At 35.6% G+C, this 27,300-nt stretch overlaps 1 protein-coding gene across 4 annotated transcripts in view; it reads right to left on the reverse strand.

The window, feature by feature from the left end:
- The window catches only part of ARID4A (AT-rich interaction domain 4A), a 52,670-nt gene extending 26,775 nt beyond the window's left edge, over positions 1 to 25,895 (reverse strand). For 2 of the 4 annotated variants that reach the window (XM_074365465.1, XM_074365462.1), the window contains exons 1-11: positions 25,754 to 25,895; positions 24,598 to 24,654; positions 22,666 to 22,776; positions 20,813 to 20,878; positions 19,748 to 19,838; positions 13,530 to 13,609; positions 13,345 to 13,439; positions 11,927 to 12,059; positions 8,702 to 8,781; positions 7,616 to 7,692; positions 7,059 to 7,225 (exon numbers count right to left, since the gene is read on the reverse strand). In XM_074365465.1, the coding sequence (XP_074221566.1) occupies positions 7,059 to 7,225; positions 7,616 to 7,692; positions 8,702 to 8,781; positions 11,927 to 12,059; positions 13,345 to 13,439; positions 13,530 to 13,609; positions 19,748 to 19,838; positions 20,813 to 20,878; positions 22,666 to 22,776; positions 24,598 to 24,603 (906 nt within the window). In that variant the 5' untranslated portion in view covers positions 24,604 to 24,654; positions 25,754 to 25,895. Of the gene's footprint in view, positions 1 to 7,058; positions 7,226 to 7,615; positions 7,693 to 8,701; positions 8,782 to 11,926; positions 12,060 to 13,344; positions 13,440 to 13,529; positions 13,610 to 19,747; positions 19,839 to 20,812; positions 20,879 to 22,665; positions 22,777 to 24,597; positions 24,655 to 24,756; positions 25,722 to 25,746 lie in introns of those variants that run through there. The other 2 variants (XM_074365464.1, XM_074365463.1) reach the window with 2 other exon arrangements.
- Between the last annotated feature and the right edge of the window lie 1,405 nt (positions 25,896 to 27,300).

Raw genomic sequence — 27,300 nt, forward strand, 5'->3', positions numbered from 1 at the left:
TTTAAGTTCAGATGCAGTTAGCAGGTGAAAAACAAGAATCAAATGGGTAAAGAATTCTACATAAAAACAACTGCCTGCTTGAGAGGAAGTTTATTTTTGACAAAAAAGGAAGAAATGAGGCTATAAACAAAGCTTTAAATTTAGCTGATAGTCTTTGCAAAAATCAAAACTGTTTAATCTCTTACAATAAGTAATTCTTTACCATCATCTTTTAAAAAAATAGCTGTGTTATTAGTCACCTTAGAGTAAAATTGCATATGGTAGAAAATGCCAACAAAAAGACTCTACCTTTATGACTTGTACTGGGGCTTGTATTGGCTATCACAGTGTGCTTTCTCTGTTCATGGTATTTTCGTACCTGTAGCATTTCCTGGTTGGGAGCCAGAGGGTGTTGCATCCCTCAAGGATTTTAGAGTGGGAGAGGGTTTTAATAATGGGAGGTAGAGTCCACTAGACTGCTGATGAGCCTTCTTCCCTTCATTTAAGCAAGCATGTGATGAGTAAACTATGCACCCAGTAAAATGCCAGTGCAGGGAAGTGGGTTAATGATATAGAAGAGACATGAATATGATCATAGTTTCAAGAAATTTATCATTTTAGTTAGCAGGACTAAATACACTAACACACTACCCAGTTTTATAGGTAGTTGTGTATCTGTTTACACTACTAGATCGAATTTTCTGACTATGCACACTATGTCTTCAAATTCTGTTCAAACAGTTTTTGTAGTAACCACAAATCACAGATTTTTGCTTAAGTACTGCAGTTAAAATGAGAAGACATGGTACCTTCTACTTTTGGCCCTCAAGTCTAGCAGGAGGTGCAGAAATGTAAAACAAGCCAATTTGACACAATGTAATAATAAGTGTTGTAAAATATATGAAAGAATATAGGAGCAAGGAGAGGGGATGAATGGTTCTGCTGGGGATGGGGTAATGGTGGTAACATCAGGGAAAGCCTCAGAATGTAAAGAACAGACTGCCCGGGACCTAGAGCAAAGAGCATAAACATGAGGCTGGCAAAGGCAGGCTGTGATTGGCAAAGGATTTTGTAATGATATGTTAGAGAATCAGAATGGGATACTGTGGGTAGATGTGAGGCTTGAGAGAGCTAGAGAGGAATTAGATCAGATTTGTGTTTTTAAAAGTTCTCTGCCAAGAATGAGTCTGATGGATTGGAAGTGAAAGGGGAATTACTGTCACAGTTCACAACAAGGAGGGTCAGTGCCTGAATTAGCCCTGCCACCTGGTGAGGAAAAGATGACCCCTCCCCCAGAGAGCGAGAGCGAGAGAGCATGCAAGAGTGAGAGAGAGGCGTCAATGCTGAGATTTTTATTTTTTAGTTTAAGTTTAAGTCAAGTCAGTCATGTTTGTAGTCTTCAAAGTTCCAACATGTTACAATATAAGTGCTCAATAAGTTCCATGAGGTTAGAGATGTGCCTATTTTGGTCATAATTTTATCATCAATGATTGGCATTTAGTTTTACTTTCATTTTGTGCTCTAAAATTAATTTATTCCAAGAGGAATCACATTTTTATATTTCTAGTTTTAAAAATCCTACTTAGCTGCAGAACGGAGAATAGATTGGAGGAGGATAAGCAGTTACGTGGGAAGAGCAGGCTGCTACTGTGCTAGGCTGGCCAGGGAGAGAATAATGGCTTGGTAACCAGGGTGACAGAGAGTAGAAACTGAGGAACTGGGCAAATTTGAGAGCCATAAAGTAGATAGAAGAGACAGGATCTGGTATCTCATTAGACAGCAGGGCACGAGTGGGAGAATTAAGGCGACTTCCATCTATCTGGCTTGAGTAATTGGGAGGATGGGGCATCTATTCAAATGAATTAGGAACAAACAAGGAAAGGATAGGTTTTGGGGGAAGGATGAGTGCAATCTTGCACATATTAAGTTTGAGGACTTACAAAATAAGAAAAAATCATTATTGGAAGTTTAATATAAATGTCTGGAGTTAAGAAGAGACCTAAGAGACATCTTTGATGCACATATAGATTTGGAGTCATTACATCATTTAGTTAGGAAGTAAACCAGAAAAAAAAGAGTAATGTCACAGATGTCAGGTGATTTAAGAAGGTAAGCATGTCAAAGATGCTGAGTACTACTAAGGAGTCAAATGAGATCATAACAAAAATTTGTTGGATTTACCACAAAAATTTGTTGGAGTTAGCACAAAAATTTGTTGGATGTCACTAGTGATCTTAGTAAAGTTGCTTGCACTGTAGTGGGAGTACAGGACACACGACAGTGAATTAGGGGTGAATGGGAGGTCAGGAAATAGAACAGTGTATATAACTCTGAGCAATCTGGCTATAAGGGGAGGAGTTGGTGGAAGGAATCTGGACAGACTGCTGGAAGGCTGGAGAGAGACAAGTATTTTTTTAAAAGCTGTTAAGAAGGATACAACAGAAAAGAATAGGTGAAAGATGCTGGAAAGAAAAGAGACAGTTCAGAGTCTAAAACATGAAATAAGGGAATGAGGTCCGGAGCATAAAAGAAGGGACTCATCTTATAGAAGACAGCATATCATCAATTGTACATTAAGGGAAGGAGAACCGGCAGGTGGGGTTTAGAGCATGCTCCCAATCTGAAGCTCATAGTTTTTTTCTGAAGTTGGAACTGGAGCTGGGGTAGGGCTGCTGGTTTAATGGAGATAATGATTAGATTATAGAAACCCAAGAATTGACCAGCAGTGTTGAAGGCCCAATGAAATTTGTTAATTATAAAATTTAGAGTGGTACCATTCTTTTCTTTTGTGTACAATTAAAACAGAAAATTTCAGAAATCACATAAGATGCCATGAATGACACAGTCATCATGTGGTAAGACAATTTCAGAAATTTCACGAAAAAACTTAACAACATGCCTAAAACAAGTAAGTAATTTTCCCCCTATTTGAAAAGGCACACGCACCCCATTTTTAATCAAGCTGTGGTTCAGATGCTATCAAATCTAAGGCTTTAAAATCAGTCATCCTACCACAACTATAAAATACTTTGATATGAGAAGTGTATTCCTATAAACCATAAAAATGTGGCTGTATTTGTGTGTACAAATGTGCAATCCTCATTAATCTGATTAGATGATCCTAATTTGGATAGAGCCTTATGCTACCACTTTGAAGAAAGGTTTTGCTAAAACACATTAGGACTTTTGTTTGCTTATTTAACAGGCTACACTTTAAGATTTTAGCAAGTAAGTTATTATATTTGAATTGCAAGCTAGTCTCAATTATTCATTAAAGGTTGGCTTTATAGGGCCTACTTAGAAACACTTGATTGGCAGCTGAAGTTACTAGATACACCTAAAATACTAACATAACCTTTAAATTTTCCTGTAAATTTTATTGACTTAACATAATTTCCAGAGTTATCAAACATTTACTATAGGTTTATACCCACACTGATCTGGAATGATCACTAACAAATGCCTTTATGGTTCATCTACAAAAAGGCATAGATATGCACAAATAACACTTGATTTAAGCATTTTTTAAATTTTGCATTTCCATGAATTAAAAAGTTCAAGCACTTATTATTTTTATAATAGTGGAATATAATCCTAGGAATTGCATGTAACAGTGATCCCTAGAACTTCAATGATTGGAGAAATGGGTGTCAATACTTCTAAACAAAAAATAGTATTTCTTATAAAAATTCACTAAGTTCTAATTTTCATAGCAAAATATGAAATTAGAGATTTTTGAAAGGGCCCAATATATAAGCCTACCTATAGTAAATCAAAAGGATAAAAGAGCTAAGACTAGTCAAATTCCTACCTGATATTCAGTCTTCTAACAATCCCGTATTTATTTTATCCTTAGACAAAACTCCTACATTCATCCTAATTAAATATAAGTCAGGAGTAAATGAATAATTCACATTACTATTTATGTTTACATGGACTTCTCAATTTCAAAGCTCAAAGGGAAATTAACATATCTTTTCTAACATAAAAATGTCTTAACAAAAGACATTTAAGTAATACCCACAAAAATATTCTCCAGGATCTTTTTCAATATAATTGTCAATGAGTTAAAATTTAAAGCCACCAAAATAGATAGGACCTACTTCACGGCAGACTCTCAAGGCTTTTCCAACCCAGTAATAGTATAAAATATATTTCTGGTACTCAAATCCTAAACTCCAATGCTTAGAAATTAAAAACAATATGAAATAAAAAGGATGGTAAAGCTCCTCCATGGTAAAGCCATGGAATCTCAAATCTCTTAAGGCTATGTTAGGGTACTCAAAGCATCAAATACAAAAACAATGTTCACTGCCCATTAACACTGCAGAAGTATCTAACACTTGTACGATTCTACTGCATAAAATTTACAAACACCAAATGACAGGCTAAAGTACTGGGTATAGTGGTTTACAGAATGTTATAAAAGCTCTTTTTGATCATTGTCAAGCAACATTAAATCTTTATGAAAAGCATAACATCATTACATTTTGTTAAGAATATGATCTATAATGTAATACAACAGCTTAGCCTCACTGATGTAGTAAAGGCCTATAATGACTAAGCCAGGTAGGCCCTGGCTTGTCAGATTTTAATTCATTTTATACTATAATCATTTTTTTCTTTGCTATATATAGATTAAATTGTTTTTCAGCTTTACAATATATTAAATTTTTTAAAATTACTATTCAAGGCAGGTTAGAATGATTCAGCATCTAAATCTTAAATCCAAGAGCAAGAAATGCAGCTGATTTTTTTTTTTCTAAAGCAACCAAAATCTCACCCAAGGGAATCTACTGTATGGCCAGAGAAAAAGAGGAATTGGTTTCTATCAAGTTATTCAACAAAGTATATGCTATGAAAATGAGTATCTGAAAAATAATCTCAAATCATCATAATATAAACGAATACCTACATTTTGTGATTTTGCTTTTATTTTTCGGTAGATGAAAAGCATCTTGGTTCACCTAATTTTAACAGGTTCATAAATTAAGTAATACATTTTAAGAAGACACTATCCTTACAATGGTCCTTACCTTTTTAATTCCTTTAGTTATTACCTTCAAACAATAGGTAACAGAGCTTCCCTCTGCTCTTATTTTTTTACCAACGTTTACTCACAGCTTGAATAAAACACTGTGATTTTTATGAAATTAATACCCATAATAAGAGCACTATTTACTACTTACTATTTTATAGCCATCCTCTCTAACCTACTCCAAAGCTTTTTTTACCCTCTTTGTTTAAAATTTCAGGTTTCTGGGGGGGTTGGGGAGTAGGGAAAATGCAGTCTGAAAGGGATACCAATTAAAAGTATAAGCAAAAATGAAGAGACTAATCTTTTTCAATATTTGGCAATGTAAGATCCCAACTTTAATGTTAATTAAAAAAAAAAAAAGCAAAACCAAATTGCAACAGTTCACACCCTGAAAATGTGGCCTATTTACCTTGAAAACATGTCTATAAATAAATACAAATAAAATACAAAAATCACATTTAATATTTAGGCTTTAAATCCTGAATGTTGCCAAACTGTCATTATCATTTTCATTTCAAAATCTATCTTCTATTTCAGAAAAATAGCCTTTATCCTCTGATATTCTAAAAATAGACTCCTACTGTCTCTTTCACAAGAAACAATTACGCTTGGTTCCGAGTCCTACCCTATCAGCCACATCATCAACACCTAAAATTCTTATTTAACCTCACTTTTGGCAGTCAAAATGGTAATATGAAAAAAAAATCTTACCTATATGCTGCATTTTCTTTCACATGCAAAATGGTTAGATTTCCCCTTCTACTTAATCAGTACAGTGTCTGAACATTTTTCAGTCTGACTTGCAAATATTTGCTTTCCCTCTTAGGGCATAGCATCCGCAGGGTTATACAGCACTACTTACATTCTCTTCCACATAAAAATCAGACATTACATGAAAGGAAAAGAAAGACAGCCCATTTCAAAGCATCTGGCAAACCTCCATTGGCAACCTGCCAAGCCTCTGCAAAACCTTCCTGTCTTTCCGAGCATGCTCACTTAAAACCAACAGCACGTTACTATGGCAACTCTGTAGGCAGCCTGTAAGTATGAACCGCCATTCTGATTTCAGAGTGCAAAAAACCAAATACCGCAGGGGAAGTAAAAGGAAAGAAATATCATATGCCCTTCATCACATACAAGTATACTCATTTTGTTTCATAAATTTATATTTGTGTGTGTAAAAAAGAAACAAGCATTCCACATTTTCCAAGCAAATATTTTTCATGCTCAAATAGGTCTTCTTTTTCAGTAAACTCATTCTCTTTGTCTGGCCCTAAGCTCCTTTACCACATAACAACCAAAAATATACTCGACAATTTATCCCATTTGACAAAACACTGCTGAATAAATAGACAGCAATATTCATGTAAGCAATTATGTGGTACCTCATGAATGATTTCCTACAATTACATATATATTCTCAATGACACAGTGACATTACAAAGAAAACTATTAGCACTTATAAAATGCAATTTAAATCTTTTATCAAACTGCCAAATGAAATATTCTTTCTGTTTAGATAGGATTTTTTGAATCCCCATTATCCTTGAGATACTGTGAAATGTCTGAAACAAGTCAAATATCTGAAAGGTGAGACTTTGAAGTCAGACCAAACCTGGGTTCAAATCCCAGTTCTCCACATTTGAGCTGTGCCACCTTGGTAAAGTTATTTAACCTTTCTGACCCTGACTTTCCTGTTTAAAGTAGAATAATAAGTTACTCCATCTGGCAATAATTTAAATGAACACATGTAATATACCTAAAAGTTACATTCCCTTCCTACTTAGTTGTTTGGAAAACACATAAAAAGAAAAAAAAAAGTTTGCATTTGTTGCTCATTTAACCTGAGAAGTCCTTAAATTAGTTCTGATTTGCTCACTAAGCTAGAAGCCAAAAAAACACCCCCTTCCCCAATAAAGTTGAGCTAGGAAAGACAGAAACAAATAATATAAAGAATCTTAACACAGGGAAAATATACAAAGGTATTATTTTTAGAGTATTAAAATGTTTTTATATGTTACAAACATGAAATTTCACCTACCATCTCTTCTTCTTCCTTTTTGGCCTCCTTTTCCTTCTCTTCATCATTTTCTTCAGCTGGGCCATCTTCATCATCACTACTGGATGACTCAAGGATTTCACTTATATCCATTTTCCAATTATCAGGAACAACTCTTGTTTTTAAGAAGATGCTTGCTTTCTGCAGCCCTACGGGTAAAAGGTACTTCAGCAGTTATTATGGAATTAGCAGCACAGAATAGGAAGGCATGACATTCAGAGTCAAAAGATCTGGATTCAAATTCAGCTGTCAGTTCTAAGATGATACAGTAAATTTGGACATATTTCATAAGTTATAACATATTAATGTTTATTTTTCTTTAGGGAATACTGTCAGAAATGTTAATGGTAAAACATAGAAAGTTAAAATTATCTAAAAATTACAAATCAAATACTTTATCTAGATATTTTTAAAAGGCATTAAAAACGATTCTAAACAGGTAAAACAGCACCAGAGAATATTCAGTCTTGTCTGAGTCACTAAATTTGACATTAAGAGCCACATCATGAAATAATGGATTGATTCATCCTTATTTTTACCTGGTTTGGCAGAGAGCTCAGATTCAGGTAGACTGAGAATGTCTACTTCCTTGATATCCTTTCTTGCTATAGAATAACTAATTTTAGAGAAGAATAAAGGGGAGGGAAACCATTATTAAATAAAAATGATCACTTAAACAGTCCATGTTAATACACAGAAAATGTAAATCTCAAAAACTCAAAATTATTTTGCCTATAAATTATTTTAAAAAGACCATGTATATCATAATCCTTAATAAATGGCAAGAAGTATTATACACAAAGCTAATAATTATAAAGAGTCACATACTCAAAGTACACTAATATAAGAGCCTCACATTCATAATATTTCAATTTATACAAAGCTCTTTATACACAGTATGGGGTAGTTTGTATCAGCATGATGTTTTCTTTATAGTGTCTATTTTGATCGTTCATATTTCTCAAATTTACTATTCAGTTTAGTAAAAAAAATTAATAGAAATAATATTAAAACATTTTTATCATTGTAAGATATATCCAATTTTTTACAAAGAATTACAACTCAATAAAAATATAATCTTACGTCTTTTTTTTGAAACGAAAGTTAAGGTTAAAGAAGTGTAAAAATCTGACTTTTAATCAGGAAAAAAGTCAAAATAGTTATTTTAGTAATGTAAATTCTATTAAAAGTAAATTTCATGTTTCATTTCATAAAAAATAATACACACGATAAAAATACAGAATTCTTACAATTAAGGAGAAAATCAATACTTTGCTTTATTTAAAAACTTTTTTGGGGAGGGTATAGCTCAGTGGTAGAGTGCACGAGGTCCTGGGTTCAATCCCCAGTACCTCCATTAAATAAACCTAATTACCTTCCCTCTAAACAAAAAATAAGTAAATAAGTAAAATATTATTCTCACATATTGTTCAGTTTTTATATAAAAATTTTCAGTGAAAAACCACCTACAGTTACAGAAACTCAAAACTTATTAGGTAACAACTTCTCAGTTCGTGAAATGATTAAACTTTTAAAAACAAAGTCTTGGAGTGAGGAAGAGTCTATGACTGTGATTCCATTTTTTTTCCTCCCAATTTAACACTATAAAGAGATTCATTACTCACAATTTAGAATCAGTAAATGACCGAACTAAACATTGGTCTTTTTTCACGGTAATATCATCATTACAGCTGGGAGATACTACCTGAAATATAAAATAAGAACAGAGTGATATCTATTTCCTCTGCTCAAAAAAAGAATATATTTTTTTAAAATAACAATTCTGGATTCCTAACTTCTTGAAAGGATTATATTTGACAAGAAATAGGTTCATTGTCAATAGCTTCCATTACTAATGAATTACTTATAAAAGATCACCTTATAATTTTTCTTTAGCATACTGATTTTCTAGATATTTAATTTATCCAGTCATTAGATTATAAAATGAATAATTAATGAAATATAAATTAGAACGTGGCAACTTAAATGTTAGGATTCATACTACAATAAATAATAACTCATTTACTGTACAAAAAATAAAATATATGATATGATGAAAATATGGCATATTATAATTTTTTTAAATATACTTGAAACAGATCTATTCTGAAATCTGTTTGTTTAAAATATGCACCTATAGTTCCCATACTTACCAAGGCATGCAGAATTTTTAGTACTTAAATAAAAATAATCAGAGAAAATCTGAGTAAAGAACTTTTAAATTTCTTAACTTTTAAAGATAAAATATCTTAACATTAGTAACTAACCAATCTCTGTATATTCTTTATAGAACTGAATATATTAAAAAATTAAAGTCTACTAATAAATTGCTGAAATGTACCTGCTAAACATTAGTCCCCCTGCGATAATCTAGCACCATCCACAGAACTTTCTGCAATGATGGAAATGTTCTCTGTCTGCACTGATCAATACAGTAGCAATGAATAACATGGGGCTGATCACCTTGAAATGTGCCCAGTGCAACTGAGAGACTCAATCTTATTTCTATTTAATATTAAATGTGCTAATGGCTAAAGTATTAAACAGCATATGTCCAGACAATTAAAAATTCTTGGCAGCCCTATCAACTGTCTTCACATCAGATGGTCGTAAATGTTTGTTTCTTAGATGCTGGTAATTACTAGGCTAATAATGTAGTTGTGTCTGCCCTCAAGGAGCTAAGACTGTAATGGAGGGGTAAATACAAAAAGATACACAGAAAGAACATAATGGAGGGGAAGTACAGTGATACAACGAGGCGTAAGATAAAATAAAAGCACATACGAGGAAGATTTAACCCAAACTGGGGAAGGATAATGTGTGGCAGTAAAGGATCAAGGTTAAGTCTTATAGGATGAGTAGGCACAACCCAAGACTTAAGTCACCTCACATGCGAACCACTCTTATGCTTATGGCCTCCAAATTGATTCCTGCCACCTCCACTCCTTCCAAAAACAATCCATCCACTGTACCACTGCTCATTAACATTCCTAAACATGCAGCTCAAATAATGTCACTTTTTTGCAAAATACTATGCAGAATCATGTCCAAATCCTTTAGACAGAATTTTAAAGACACTTCTGCCATAGATCCAAATTATCTTCCCAGTCTTATTTCCTATCATGTCCCTACTCACATCTAGTATTTAGCCAAAATGGATTCCCAGAGCACTTAGTTCCATGAACAAACCCTTTGCTTTTTTGCTATTACTTATTTTATTTCCTCTAAGAAGGTCCTCTAGTGAAGCTCTGCTTACTAATTTTAAATCCTTCAAGGCTCAGCTCAAAAGCACTGGCTTCATGAAGGCTTTTTTTCAGGAGGAAAGGTTAAGTCTTTTTTTTTTTGGATTTCCTTCAAATAAATGCCGTGTCTCAGGACAAGAAGTCCTAATATTGAATGTATACTATTTTATATTACAGTTACTTGGGTTATTCTCTGCATTACACTATAAAATCATCAAGTGTAAAACTGATTCTTACTCATCTTTTACTTTCTGTATCACCTGTGAAATGATAAACCTGTTGAATCAATAAAGGGATTTATTATTATTTTTAAATCTCTTGGCAAATTACGACCTGAGTATTCTGAATCTAAACCCATTTATTTGTTTGCCTGTATAGCTGAAAGGTTCAAAGGATTTTCAGACTTCTCCTATGTAAAGTAAGTCTGTTAAGTAGGAATTGAGTAATGTATTTACATGCACATAGAAACCTAAAAAATGGCGTCAGTTCTTTATAGGAGTCTAATCTATTGTGGGACACATTTTGTGCCAAAATTATCATAGGAGATAATAAGTGATATCAAAACTCAGAGAAGAAAGAGCACACGTATGTTAAAGTGGTTAAGGGAGACTCCGCAGAAAAGGTAGGACTTGAGCTGAACCTTAAGAGATGTTTAAAAGGAGAGGCATAGGAAGAGGAGAAAAGGGAGACAGGTTATTACCAAGTACTACTGATTTCTCTCATGAAGTAATTCTCTTGCCCATCCCTTCTCATCACTTCCCCAAGTAAGCAAAGATTAGTTTTCTCTACCAACCTATCCAATATTTGCCATTTCTAAAGCCTAGGTATACCCTTCTTTTCCCTAATACTTGTCCTGCTCCAGTGTCTACACCAAAATTTTTTTAAATTACTATATGGTATTTAATTATGGCATAATCTGTTAGGTATGTATAGTAAACTTCTTGAGGGCAATGTGTTACAAGTCTTATACTTTTCTCTCTTCTAACGGGCTTAGAGAAAAGCTGAACTCACTTCAGATCCTCAGAAAATACGAATTGATTTAAGGTGTAAAAGCTTGGAGAAGAGAAGTTTCTTACACAAGGAACAGTTAAGAAAGAGCCTAAGTAGAGAGCTAGGGATGACCTCAGATATCCATCCAAAGAATGCAGAACTGATCCATTAGGCAGAGTCAATGCAGGTTTTTTTTGAGAATGGGACTATCATGATTAATTCAATGTTTAAAGATTTCTCTATAAAAGTGACTTCTAGAAAATTAGTCTGGATTTAATAAAGAAGGCATTCAGGAATCAAGTTAAGGGAAGCTGGAGGTAGTTCCTGTATATCATATGTAAAATGATAATATAAACAGCATAAAAATATACCACTGGACATGTTTTGAAAGACAAACTGAAAGATCCCAATAAATACTTGGTTACAGAGAATTAAACAAAGGAAATAACAAAAGAAGACAGTGAAGTAGGTGGGGCCTGAGTAGGACTGCTCAGTTTTGCAATAAAGTCCATATTAAATTTGTGTAACACTTTCAAAATATTTTAAATGCTTTTTAAAAATCCCTGCTACACAACTATTTTAAATGGTGAATTAGCTGTGCAAAGAAACCTTACTTACCAAAGCAGGATACCATTCAGTCTTCTCAGATGTAGATACCACACTTACAACTTTTCCTAATAATTCATCATTGAGACGTCTCTTATCTTCATCTTCCTCCTCACTACTTTCTTCTTCTTTTTCATCTTCATTACTAAAAGAATAACTTTATCATGATCTGAACATAAAGCATTTTTTATTTAGTCAGAGTGGTGTGAATTTTAGTGTGTACAATTCAATTTCTAATCTGCATTACCCCAGAGTAGTAGCCTCTTCATCTATACTGGAACTGAAGAAGTGGATACTTCCCTAGCCCCACAGAAGCAGTCCTGAGCTGTCCACGGAACTATGAGTTCACTTCACTACATCACTGAGGATCTGGACTTGGACTCATGCCAACCATCGGCTTGGACAGAAAAGCTGTACCACCATAAAGTACTTACTGTGCCAAATACATTTCAAGAGACTGTCCTTCTACTTTTTATGTATGCCGAATGCCAGATAATATAACTCTAATTTTCTAACAGGTAATGAAAAAGATCTCATAAAACACATCAGAAGGTTTATTTAGATAACCTAGCTGCATAACTGAACAGTCAGACAATCCCACAGTGAGGAAAAGTCTACAAAACAACTGGCCTGTACTCTTCAAAAACGTCAATGCCATGAAGAAGCAAAAAAAAAAAAAGGGGCTGAGGAACTTTTCTAGATTAAAGGAGACTTCTTAAGAATCACATAAACTAAATGCAATGCATGATCTTGGATTGAATCCTGGAATAAGGGGATAGTATAAAGGCTATTATTGGAACAACTGGCAAAATTTGAAATATGAACTATCTATTATTAAATAATAGCATTCTATCAATATTAACTGTTCTAAATTTGATAACCATACTTTGGTTATATACGATGAATGTCCCTGTTCTTAAATAAATTATTTAGGGGTAAAAGGTCATGATGCTTATAATTTCCTCTCAAATGGTTCAGCCAATTAAAATTATTATTATTAAATTAGAAATAATTATATATATTGAGAGGAAATGATAAAGCAAATGTGCCTAAAATTTTAACAATTTGTGAATCTAGATGATGAGTATATGAAATTTACTGTATTATTCTTATAATTTTTAAATTTGAAATGTTTTTGAAATAAAAAGGTTAAAAAACACATACACTCATTTAAAACAGGAAAATCATCATATCAATTAAGGAATTTGGCAAAGTAACTCAAAACAAAAACAGCCTTTTTGAAAAAGGGATTGTGATCATTATTCCTATTACTTTGTCTAAGAATTAAGAACAAGTTCTGCTAAAACACAGTGCCTAAAACACAGATATGAGACTATGGAAAGGTTACCCAAACAAGTTTAGCCACCCTAGAAAAACCATTTGTAGAACGTTGTAATAATTGTAATGTCACTGTATATGAAAACACTCACACAGGCAGAGAGGACCTCCTTCCTCTGTTTGTCTTCTTTGCAATTACTGGAGTTCCAAAATGCTCTGGATTTGTTAACGGAAGCTGGTCAAGTGTCTGGATAAGAAACAAACAGATTAAGTCACTTTTCGCCTCTACATCAGTAGCTGCTGTTCAAACTCAGAAAGCCCATCCATGTCACCCTACCTCACTCTCGGCAAAATGTCTCTCTCCTTTCAGGCAAAGTGAGGTGCGTCTCAATGTTCTCTCATCACCATCATCAAATACTGCAATAAGCAAAAGAGATCAGAGAATTTATGCATATTAATAAAATTTAACTGCACATAATGCTATCATTGCTGTTTATCTGGGGCTTAATATTTATAAGATCCACTATTTGTTAGTTATGCCCCCAAACCTTTTAAAATATACACACATTTTTCATTCTGTAGATACCAAACAGGTTAATGGCTGCCCCAACTGTGTAAGTGTCTCTATTCACTTTTTCTGTTTATATCACTACAGAACCACCTTCTTAAACCATCAGCAACTTAGTCAACGCACAGATATTAAATAATCTTTAATCCTAGAAAAATGAACAAAAACCTGGTTTAAAAAAAGACGTATTACAGGTTTCTTCACAACAGTTATCAATGGAGTATCTCTAATGTCCAGAAACTGCTTAATTTCTGGTAACGCTGCTGGTTTACTCTAATGCTTCTACTTATGTGCATGATAACCTGCTGGAACAGAAGTACTGGCAGCCAAATTCTAAAGTCATAAAATTGAACTTGTTTCTTTTTATAGAAGACGGTGCAAGAAGTTTTAAGTACAAAAGGTAAAGAAAGGAAACATCAGAAGGATGATTTTTTTTTAATTCTAAAACATAAGTCATAATTGCACAGAAGCTTTCTCAAGTTTTTACTTGTACATTTCAAAAAAAAAATCGTACTACTTGGAAACTATATGTAAATATTTCAAGGAAATGGGGATAAGGAATTTAACAATTTATCACCAGTGCTCTCCATATATCTAGCTATATATATTATTTTGATAACTTTTTTATAGGTTTAATTTTTCAGAAATGTACTCTGGTTTTGATACCTAAGATGTACAAAGATAATGCTCTCAGAAGACACTTGACACCAAGCATTATGAAAAAATAAAAGAAGACAGACGCCTCACCTCAGACACTTAAAATGCATATACACATCAACAAATGTTTGTATAAATCATGGAAAAAACATATACACAGGAATGCATACAAGAAAATGATTATTACTTTAAGATTTAATCCTAATTTTTACAATTACAGACGTTTTCCCATTCTAACAGAATAGGTTAATGTTAAGAATGGAAAATTCTACATTATCTTGATTTAGTATCTTAGAAACTTTACCTTGTCATCTATCTATATAATTAGAATCCTCACTTTTTTTGAAAAAAAGGGTTGTTTCATAAGTAAACACCTTGCCTTCAAATCATAAACTTAATTTTTTTCACGTTAGAAACTTAATTACATAAGAGTGCTCAACTTCTTCAATATTTATCTACCGCAGTCAGTTCTTTCTCTTAGACTAAAGACACCTAGTTTAGATCCTCTTACATGTAGGAAACAGTCCAGAAAAAATTAAAAGCTCTTGAAGCACAAACTTAAAGTCCCATAATGATTCCACAAAAGCAGCTGTGTTACACACTGTCAATGATACAGAAATTAAGGACCACCTGCAGATACAATGACAGGATAAAACACAACATCCTCCAACAGTGACATCACTAATCTACACTGAATTAACAGTACTGTAAACCTCTGTATCAAAATTATGATTCATATAATATTATCATGTCTGTTAAATAAGCCACTGTTCTTTTAAAAATTCAAAATCATGAAATTATCATACCATACTTTAAATAATTCTTCATCTTATTATTAATGTCACAAGTATACTAAAGAATAACACCTTAAAAGTTCTAATTTTCCTTAATGCCTACAGTACCAAAGATGGTGACACTGGACACGCACACATACACTCATATACACCACATCATTACGTGATGGAGGTGGGAGGAAGAAAAACGAGAATGTAAGACCAATCACTAATATCAAATTTATGCAACAAAATCTTTTCCACAAACATAGACAAAGCCCAGTAACACAGGGGACCTATTTAATCATGACATCCTTGATTATCAAAATCATGAATGGAATTTGACACATTGTAAAATGATTATAAATCAATAAAAAATTAAAAAAAAAAATCATGAAGAAGTTCCATTTACAAGAAGTTTCCTCTGTAACTTCCATGTTAGAAGTATCATCTAAAAGAACACAAAATTTGTAGGTACTGAAGAGTGATTCTGGCTTTTTGATAAGAGTTAAATATTTACCTGGTGTATATAATAAATGTAGCTTATTTTTGGTTCAAGACATATACTACAGCATGCCAAGAGAAAAAAAGTCAGCCTATACGGATTTAGTAATTATGAGGCATGAAATGTCTTATATTTGCCAAAAATGGCATTTGAATAGATTATTCACTGAGTGCAAAAGAACAGATACTATCTGTTAGTATATTACATATAAATACTAAAACCTAGTTTGAGGAAAATGACAAAGTTAAGACTCTCTCCATAACATTAGTTATACTAGACAAAATAATGCTAATTCAAACAAAGCCTATACAAAGCGTACCCCTAAATTGTTAGAATTCAAAGAAACAAAAGCCACAGGGATCTGTTCTCTAACTACTAAATACAGAAAATCTTCCTGTTATCATGGCCTATTAGATGCTGGAGAACAGTAAGATAATAAAAATAGTACATCAACTTTATCTATCCAAAGACATACTTTAAGTTTCTACCATGTCCCTAATCCTCACAGCAGCCTCTACAAGGTAGGAATCACTATCTTCCTTTTATAGATAAAGAAATTGACAATTAGAAGGTTAATCTGTGAGCTACAATTTAGTAAAGGGGGGAAATCAAAATACATAATAAATAGGTAAGAAGCAGAGGCATAAAATGAACACTGGGGAGGAAGTTAAGAATTCTGACTCTGTAAAAATAAGTCTTACTGTTTTATCTGTTTATAGCATTTATGATTTTTTCCCATAATGGAGTAAAACCTTTAAAATTAAAAATATATGCGTACCCTAGGTAAAACCATTAGTTCTGTTACTCATAAAATCACCTGTGATACCTGTATAAGTCCCTCAGCAGCTAAGATGAAAAACTTGAGGAATCTGTGAACTTAAGAAATTAACATTCAAATGTATAATTATATGTTTAAAATATGGGAATGCTTAGTCTTATGGAAAACCATTTAAACAATGGGTTAGAGTCTATCACAGGACTGAACAGATTTTTTTGTTACTTAGTACTTTTTTCTTAATGAATGATTTTCTAATCAGCAGAATAAACATCTGGTTTTGAAAAGATTTTGTGGTTGATTTTGGTTATAACAACATTTGTCGTAAGAGGTTCTAACCAAATTAAAAAACCTTGGAAGCCTGCAGCACATTCTACAAAAGTCAATCCTTCACCAGTTTAACCCTGCTCTACTCCTTTAACTTCCATGAGAGTTGACATAACTGATGTGCAAAATACTAACTATAAGGCATGAAAAATCCCGAATCTTAAAAAGCATTTGTCGCAAAAATATGATGGAAAAGATTTTATTGTTAAACTTGATATGTGAAGTATGGGTTTATGTACATTTAAATATAAAATTATTTAAATTAATGGCAACTTTTTCCTTTACATTTTCCTTATTTTTCAAATACAATGTGTTATTTTTATATTCCAAAAAAGCAAAAGAAGAACAGTTTCAGAATGTCTTACTGACAGTCATATTTGCCAGGAATTAAAGGCAACATACAAGTGGAGATAGGAATTCTAATCTCAATTTTGATATCTTCTAAATGACTGGACAGATAACAACACACTTCCATACATTACAGATTCCTTATCTTCAATGCAAGGATAAGAACTATCAAATGAATAAACTATGCTGGAGGAACTGTTTTATGATAGGAAGAGGAAATAGTTCCAAGTCTCAAAAAAAAAAAAAAAAAAAAAAAAAAAAACCAAGAAATATCCAAGAACTGGTGCTATTTATTGTTCAGCATTACAGGGCAAGGTATTATCAGATTTTTTTAAAATTGAGTTACATTAGATACATAATGTCTTTCAAAGTTGTTTATTGAACTATTATAGGAAAAATACATACATACATTATATGAGGAGTTAATATCACTAACTCCAATAACTTTTAATCAACAATGATCATAACTCATATTTGATCTAAACCAGCAGTGGTATCCCTTTGTGTTTCATTTTTAGTAATCTGACATAATTTCAAGATCCCTTAAAATCAAAAAATGTCGGTGAGACCATTAATAGTACTCGAGATAATTTTCTGATACTACCTACATAACACTTCTCTAAGAAGCAGAAATCAAGAAAAACTCCAGAAAAGAGCGATTAAACCCAGTAGGTAGTAGGTGCTCAATTAAAGAAAAATACAGAAAGTTCATGACCTGTGAGAGATCACACATTTTATTTTGTACCTTTAAAACTGATCATTCTTTATGTGGTCTACATCTTTCAATACTTAAATGTTCTTTACAGCAGAGTGCTGTACTAGTGTAATACTGAATATACTTGAAAGAACAGTGCCTCTTAACATCTTAAAAAATTGTAATCACTCTCTCATTACACAGAAAAAAATCCTAAGTATTTTGAATTTTTCTCCTGTATTAGTCTCTTTCTACAAAGTATGGTCTGTTTTTTCTAAGTGTGTACTACCTGCATTAGATTCACTCAGTGTGCTTATAAAAAGATTCTTGGGTTGCCATTCCACACCTCCTAAATTGGAAAGATTTGGGGTCCTCAAATCCTCATTTTTTTAAACAAGCACCAAGTGATTCTTATGTGAACTAATGCTTAATGTATGAATCATGGGCAATTAAGGTTCTAAGCTCTTTGAGAACAAAAATTGTATTATTATTTCTTCTGTAATTACCTACCACAGAAAATCATCATAGAGAAGGCTCAGTAGCAACTAGCTCTTAGAAATTTTAAAATGTCATTTATGTAAAGGATACAGATTGCTATTTGTAAATCTAAAATGTGAAGACCTGAAAAGTATTGCTTCTGCAGAAGCATAAGCATTGTATCAGTAAAATTTCACAAGTATCATGAATGCAGCCTTGATACTGAGCACCAAATAGCATTAATAGTATTATTTGAACATGCATCATACAACTTCCCATGACTCTGCACACATCCACTCCTGTCATTTTTATCACTGCCTTATTTAATATAGCAAAATTGTATTTACTTAATCTTTAAAAGTTAACATTAGGCTTAGTTTTTAAATCTCTAACAACTGTCAAGAGCGACAACTAAGCCTCCTAAAAATGTATCGTTCAGAATAATAGCACCATTGTGAACCAACATCAACTTCTAGGAGGTCCAAGAAGAATAAAAAAGGTTAGAAAATAGTAGTTACATACAGAAAACTGCTACTATAAATAGAAGGCACAGAGTAAGACACAGGAAGTACAATTTTCAACCAAAGCATGTTCTTCACAGTTTTGAGCATCAACTAGAGATGAATGATTTTTACCCAAAGCAAAAAATCAAGTACACTAAAAATAAATCTAAAGGGTCATTTCTTTTCCTTCTACAAGGAAACCACAACACTATAATTACATCTCTTATACCAAGACATAGATGTAAAAATCAAACAATGCTATAGGTGTTCAGTGTAAAGCAAAGGACTGGATGTTATTCACAGGATTGTGTGGTCTGAAAAGACTGAGGAGATTTGGAAATGTTAATCATTGCTATTCTCATCAACATAATGATAGCAACTATATAGGTACTACATTTAGGTTTCAATCTACATGTATTATGACACTTGTTGCTACTCACCACAGTAAAGTTTTTTAAAGCCAGTGCAATAGGCCTGAATCTATTCTAGTCAGAATTTTTTTACTCTATAAATTTTGTGGTAACATCTACATTACCCATATATAAAATAGGCAGCAATAAAACAAAAGAATGCAACTATGCAATTTTAATTGTAATTACAGGAAAAGTTTAAAAGTCTGATTATTTAAAATACTAAGTTATATTGCATTTTCTAATGGAAGAAAACCATATAATTTACTTTCTTTAAGAGAACTATCATGATAACCTAAAAAAGAAGTATATTCTTGGATGAAACAGCCATAAGTGGCTATGGCAATCATTAAAAGGTAAGTATGTTTTTATCACCAGGGTGTCATTAAAATTTTAGCCATTTACGTCAAGTAAAATGACAGGAAAAAAATACATATTTCTCTGCTAACATAACAATTCAATGTATTTACAAAAAAGAGGGCTATGAAACACCCAAATTAAATTTCTTAACTACTTACCCACAGTATACCAACTAGCATCTGTCAACTTGCTGATAACAGCTTCCTGAAAGGATCCATCAGATGTCCTTGTTTCAACAATAGCTCCAACCTAAAACACAAAATCGAAATTTCATCACCAATAAACAAACCAAATCACTCCTACCAACTATATGACCTGAGTACAAAAAAATCTATTTATGATAATTCTACCTTTTAATGGCTTAAATCTCTATCTTTTATAGTGTTTATACATTTATCATGCAATCCAAGCCCCACACACTTAGGCATCGATAAAATAGTTACTATTACCCCCATTTTACACATTGAAAATTGTGGCCCAGTAAGAGAAAATAATTTGCAAAAAAGTCCAGGATGAGAACCCAGTCTTTTAAGTCTTATTTAATAATTTTTTTTATTACATTATATTGACTTCAAGAAAACTGTAGAACGTAAGAACCGAAAAACCACAAGATAGAAAAAATAGCTTCAATTTTCTTTCACAGAAATACTGAATACTGGATTCAGCATTTGTATTTAAGGGACCTTTTAGATAAAGGTTCACCTGGAAACAGAGGGATGGACCAGTTGACCTTCTTTCAGCTTCCAGACCTTTGTATATCAGATATTAACTGAAGTGGTACTCTGACATAACAAAGATTTATTACATAAACAAATGGCCAGAAATGGATGGAAAACATAATATAGGTATTCATTAAATTGAATTATTAAGTCAACATAGTTTACTTGGTAAGTTAGAACAACAGAAGATTCAGATTTATGAAACTCATATATTACTTAGTAAGCTAAACATCTGTGGCAACAGTATGAAAAACAAAATGAAGTATTCCAATCCAAGAATTCCAAAAAAGGTAGCTGAAACTCATTTAACATTCTTACACTAAGGATACAGCCATTGCAATATCATAACTTATAGTAACTGTTCAAAACCTCACTTATATTTTTGTTTTCTGATTAACATTCTTACAACATTTTTAAAGTGTGTCTACAAATGTAAAATTCAATAAATCACTGTATGAATTTATGATTCATCATTTCAGATTTTGAACTGTACAACATACGTACTCTTAAAGGACCCTTTACTTGGTCATCTTGCACCAATTGTGTAGTATTATCCTGTTTCAGGAGTACCTAAAAAACATTTTTGCACAATAGTTCGCATGTTACTTTTAAAAGAATACATTTATGGTAACACTGTAACAAAAATGTCTGTTTTCTTAGCATTCTATGGTTACCTTTGGTATTATACTTTTTACATTGTCTTGTATTTATGTTTACTGTCTCATTAACTGTGAGCCCCTTGAGGGCTAGAGTCCTCCTTCATCACTATATCCCCAGCAGTTAGCAAGTGTCTATGCGTATTAAGGGCACTTAATAAATGTTTGCTGAATTAACTACAGAAGATTTATAATCTGTAGTGTTTATTGTAACACCTTAAAACTGCCTTCACTGCTTTTTATTAACAACCTATAAAAAGTTGTCACCAAGTATATATAAAACAAACCAAAAAGTATCAAACTTTATTGTCTACATGCAAGGTAAATAAATTAAAACTAGCGCTCTTCTGGTCCTTTATTAAATATACCTGAATAATAATCTGATATGCAATTCAATCACATGTAGGTGCTCCTTTCTACTACAGATTCCCCCACATACGGTGGAGGAGCAAATACCCAAATAAGGAGAAACATCAAATTCTAGGTAATTTATGTATGATAAGACCTCCCCAATCACTGTATTGGCTTTAAATTAAATGAGTAAATCTATAAAGAGCCACAATACTAACAAAAAGTTAATTCCACATAAGTATGTAGTAATCAAATCCTGGATGGCTGACATAGTAAAAGGGCTACATAAAACAAGAAATGAATGTCAAATGATGTCTTAGTAATACTTGAAAAGTTTCACCAGTAGATGAAAATTTAAACAGAAAGTTTAAAGTAGTCATAGATTTTGTCTACTTGTCTACAACACAAATCACACTCCTCTGGTTCAGTGGTTCTCCAACTTCAACATGCATCAGAAACACTTGGGTGGCTTGTTAGAACACAATCATTGGGCCCTATCAGAATTTGCTTAATTTTAAACACGTTCTCAGGTTGAGGCTGATGCTGCTGGTCCTGGGCCACGCTTTGACAATCACTGTTCATTCATTCATTCAACATATTCTGAATGCCAAGTGTGTATCAGGCACTACTCCAGGTATTGGGGATGGAACAAGGCAAACACTTCCTCCTTTCATATGTAAGTGAAAAGCAAACTGAAAGTACAGCATGATCCAAAAACAATAACAACAACAACACTGTTACAGAAAGCACCACACAAAATCTGGTAGAACGTTATCAAATCTCTATGGAGTAGTATCAAAGAGGACATGCATGAACTTTATTCTACAGCTCTCTAACGTTGTAAACAAGGGCTTTTAACCCCTCAGTACTTTCCTCAGTTTCCAAACAGTGTACAGGAATAATGCATTAACTTTTTTCTAGCCATAAAATCATCTTAAAAATAAAATTCTTAAATCATTTTTAATGCCATTTTGAAATTATCATTCACACTGTATTGTTTTTCCTAATCACTTGAAATCGTCTCTACCTGCATAATGTGAAAGGTGAGAAGATAAATTATAGCCTAAGTAAGCATGCTACCACAAACAGGAAAGATCCAAATGATGGGAAGTATCATGAGTACAATATTTTCATAGAAGCACTTTGGAATATTCTCTCATTTTGAGTTATTTCTCAATTCTTAATGTGCTATTCCTATAGTTTTATATATAACAGTGCTTTCATACAGTAATGATTTAGTAAGTGAAGTAATTAATGATTCAATAAATAAAATGTTGATTTGCAGTCTCCCCACCCCCAACTCTCTTCAATCGAGTTAATAAAGCTGTTGCATTAAAAAAGAAAAATTACCTTAACTTTTACCAGCCTTTTCACAGTCTTAATTTTTGCCTCACAGAAGGCACCTCGGTACTTGGCACTGACATCAGTTCCCACTGTCAGGTAGGCAGGCTCATCCGCCGCCTGATGAAAGGAACACAAAACGTCAATGTCACTACTATTTCCCCTGCTCCAACCCCAAGTCTCATCAAAAGGTTCTGTATTTAAAGTAATAGGAAAATTAATAGTATTTGCTTATTAATATCATTACATAATTTGAAAAATACCCCTAAAGCAAACACTTTATTAACAATTCTTTATTTTATAAACTGTATCTTGCTAAAATAAAACATTTTAAATTGTAACTTGAAAGTATCAGTAGGGAAACATAATGTTTTTCTTCCAGCTACAAAATAATTCAACAATTTTACAATTTATTTATGAAATGAAAAAATAAGAAAAATCAGAAAAGGTACGTTCATACTAAGTGTCTCATAAAGCTAAATTATTTAATGATGGCCTCCTGAAATTTTTGTTTTCAAACTAAAAGAAATATTGCTATTAAAATTAACAGTAATATTACATAAGTAAATGTTTATTAATACAGCTACATAAAGACATCTTTTTAGATACACTAACTGTACAGAAAGGAAATGAAGCCGATCCTTTGATAAAGAAGCATTATTGAGAAAAATCGTTGGCCAAAAGCTGCATTTTAAAGGTTTTTGTCTAAATTAGCTGATGATCACAGAGATATGACCCGATGGCTCAGAAATTGCATCCATACCTCATTTACCACACTAATCTCAGTATACAAAAAAAAAAAAAAAAGCTTCACAAAGAAACATCTACTTTTAACAAATGGCCACGATCAAGAAGGATACATTGAAAGATGTGAGACATTTCACTCCACCATTCATTTTAATCTTGACAGTAACAGAACGATTGCCATCCATCATTTTACCAACGTTTTTTAAATTTAAGTGTATTCATAGAAGCTCAAATCAACATCGCTAAGTGCAAAGGTGACAGTGTACACTTCAGAGAAATACTTTCAAGTAGAAAATTATTTCTCAGTTTCTAAGTTTTCCCAACTAACGTTAAAGAAGGTTACATGTGTCACTCCAAAGAAACAGGAACGGAAGAGAAAATTTGAAAAATACTGCATTTCAGAGCTTAATACATTGAAACAGTAAGGAATCAAGCATCTTTTAAAGTTGATGCATTTACAAATAATGCAAATAGAAGAGAAATACTTTTGGCAAATAAATATCTGACCTGAAACATTCAATGCCAGAGAAATGTAGGATGCTATACCTTCCTTTCCCTTTAAACATCACATACGATATGTTTGCAGTATTAGTTGTCTTCTGAAGAGTATTTTCAGATCGGATATATGTTTAAAATATTTACTATAACGACTGAACTAAAGTTAAGCATTACTAATTATAGTTATAATATATAAAAACTTAATTTTAGTTCACCTTTAAATATTTTAGCCACAGAATTTCACTTTATCCCCAGAAGAAATGGTATCTCCCTTATACAATCCACACATTCCTTCCTTAGAAAATCGCACTGGCACTGGGGACAAAAAAAATTTTCAAAAAATCCCCCAAAGAACCAAAGCAGGACAAAAGATTTACTTCTGCAAAGGTTGCTGCCAACACAGGAAGTGTTTAAAAATACTAGCCCAATGGACAACAATGGAAAGCCTGCACCAGCCCTTCCAAAGTGCTAACTGCTTCGAAGAGGGGCTGAACTGACCGCATTTAGACACAATGATCATTTCTCACCCATTCAACACGTCCTCATTTTCAGAAAGCGCTGCTTAGGAGAGAGATCATTTCTGAGTAGCAAAAAAAAAAAGAAAGAAAGAAAAAAGGAAATGACATTCCACAGCACCAGCCTCACGCCAGGCAGTGTCCAGGGCGCGAGCTTCAGAGCAGCGTTGACTCCACTTACCTTCATTTTTATTGGTGATCTGTGGGGTTCCAGCTCAACGAGCTATCTTCTCCGTCGCTAGAAACACGGGGAAAGACAGGCACAGAATCAATCAACAGAGGGGAGCGACCCGGAGAAAGAAAGTAAACAAACGCCAGCGGGGAGGGGCAGAACCCTCACCAGTGAAGGGCTAAGATCCCCCGGAGGGCAGCCAGGACGCAGGAGCGGAGGGGGCGGCGAGAACCCCACGGGCGCCAAAGGGCAGCGGGTTCCGCCGCGGAGTTCTCCAGCGGCCCACCGCGCCCCTGCCTCGCTCGCCACTTTGACCCGGAATGCTCAACTCAGAGCCCCAGGACGGTTCGCCCTGGAGAAGGGCAGGGCACCTTTTGGGCTTCCCCGGGCCCCCCGCAGGCGCGGCCTCCGGGCTTCAGGTTCGCCGCCCCCCGGATACCCCGACTTCGGCCCGCGCCCCGCCTCCACTGCTCGGCCCCCTCGGCCCGCCCCGGGCCCGCGGTGGCGGCAGCGGAGTGTCACGGCGCCATTGCTCTCCTTCCTCGGCTCTGCACCATGTCAGGAAGGAGAAGCGCTTCTTCACCCGAAGGGGCAGGGGCCGCGGCCTTCAGCCCGGAGGCGCGCAAGGGAGGAAAGACCCGCAAGGGGGAGCAGGCGGGGGGGGGGGGGGCGGGCGGAGAGGAGGAGGGGAGGTGGCCCGGACAGGGTGTGGGAGGGGAGGGGAGCCGCACAGCGGCAGCCACCGCCTCCTCCCCGCGCCCGCCTCAACTTTTTGTACAGCCCCGAGCGATACCAGCCCCCAGTCTCCCGGGTCCTGCCACGGACTCCACAGGGGAGGACGCGCCGCCGAGTTGGGGACCGGCTTCCCCAAGTAGCCCGCTCCTCGCCGCGCGAAAGCAAACTTAGCGGCGCGGCCAGCCCCACAGCCATTTTCCCGGGGAACCCGGGGCAGCGGCCAAGGAGGCAGCTGCGGCGGCGGTTCCTGCAGTTGCTGCCGCTGCCCCACGACCTGCCGCTTCCCCTGCGCTCGCCGCCCCGCTTGCCTAGCATCCCACTCCCCACCTCCAAAGCTTCCAACTGCACCGGGACCCCGGGCAGTAGCACCAGATGCTAGTGCAGCTTCGTCCATTCAGTATCCCCCGCTTCCCTTCTTCCTACCTATTACCTGCGGGTGAAGTGCGCGCTGTCAGCTCCCGTGTCCTCCGCCCCACTGACCCCCGTGAGCCCCCGTCCGGGCAGTACCACTCCCGGCCGCGGCGGCAGTTCCTGCGCCCGGTTCCCCACTCGCCCGATTTACTGCCACAATCCACCAAATAACAAGCTGTTGAGCAGACTCGCTTCTACACGAACTCCTATTGGCTGCTCATGACGCCGAAGAGTTTCGGATTGGAGCTCGCTACCTGCCGTCCTCATTGGATGTAGCTCTGAAACTTCATGGATTGGTGCGAAAAACAGCAGGTAGGACATCTTCCACTTGTGATTGGCTGTCTCCGAAGACTAACGTTACTGGAGAATCAGGTATTGAGTAAGCAATTCCTGAGAAATGATTGGTAAAGACGACTCCGGATGTGCTTGACTGAGCACTGATTGGTCAATTGAGGGGTCAGGAAGAGCAGTTCCGCACTAGGATTGGAGATGGAATGTCCCATGGAAACCGAACCCGGAGCTGCGGCCAGGACTTGCACGGGGGCGGGGCAGGGTCTTTCCAAGGCGCCTGCGCCGAACCAGCTTCTCGGCGCCATTTTGTCTGGGCAGCGGTGGCCGCAGCACTATCGCATTTTATGTTTCTGGCTAGGCGAGAGCGGAGTCTTCATCCTGTAGATTCATTTTACTGCAGCACCCATCCACCGTTCCTGCCAGGACAGCACCTAGTGAAGGTTGGAAGAGTCGTGGGTCTGTCAAAAAGGTCAGTTGGAAGCTATGATTGTCCGGTGGACTGGGGGATGGCGCAGCTCTAGCGGCACCGGCACCGGAAGTGAGGGGGCCCCGCGGCAGCCATGGCGGAGGGAGTTCTGTCTGCGGCTGGGTGGGGAGCAGGGGGCGGGCTGAAAGGGGGCGAGGCTTCCTCTCCCGCTGCCCCAGAGAAAGGGGCGGAGGGGACGAGCGCGTCTTTTTCCCAGGGCTGATCCTTTTGGCTCCTCTCGGGACTGTGAGAGATTTTTCTGGATTCTGCCCATCTCAGAGCAGTGCTTTCTCCCTTTGGAAGTGGGTTTCGGGAGCTTGCCATATTCTGCAACCAAGTGCCACCGGCTGTGGGCTCGTCCTTGATTAAGAAGAGGAAGGCGAGGTTCTTAGACCCATCGTGCATGGGGAGAGGTATTTCCGCGTGCTCCTCACGCGGTTAAGCGATGAGGAAACGAAAGAAAACGCTGGGTTTTGGGGTGCTGAGGAATTCGCTTGCTCGCACAGATGCCGCTCCTCTGACCTTAGGAGACTGCCACACTGCATGAGGCTTATGCTGCTATTTGAAAGGAAATGGCAGTGGTTTTGCGAGGACTGAAAACACCTTAGATAAAAGGACCTCCCCCATAGGACTTTGTTCAGGGCAGCCATTAATCTTGTTCTACTAGCAGAGTCTTGTCCTCTGTTAAATAAAGCAAAAATGCATTTGAAATGGCGAAAATAGAGTAATAGTTGACAAGTTGTTTTAAAGAGTGAAATAAATCCATGGACCATTATCCACGTTGACCAAATTTACTCGTTAAGAAAACC

The sequence above is a fragment of the Camelus bactrianus genome, chromosome 6 (assembly GCF_048773025.1).
Source record: "Camelus bactrianus isolate YW-2024 breed Bactrian camel chromosome 6, ASM4877302v1, whole genome shotgun sequence".
In the NCBI taxonomy this organism is placed as follows: Eukaryota; Metazoa; Chordata; class Mammalia; order Artiodactyla; family Camelidae; genus Camelus; species Camelus bactrianus.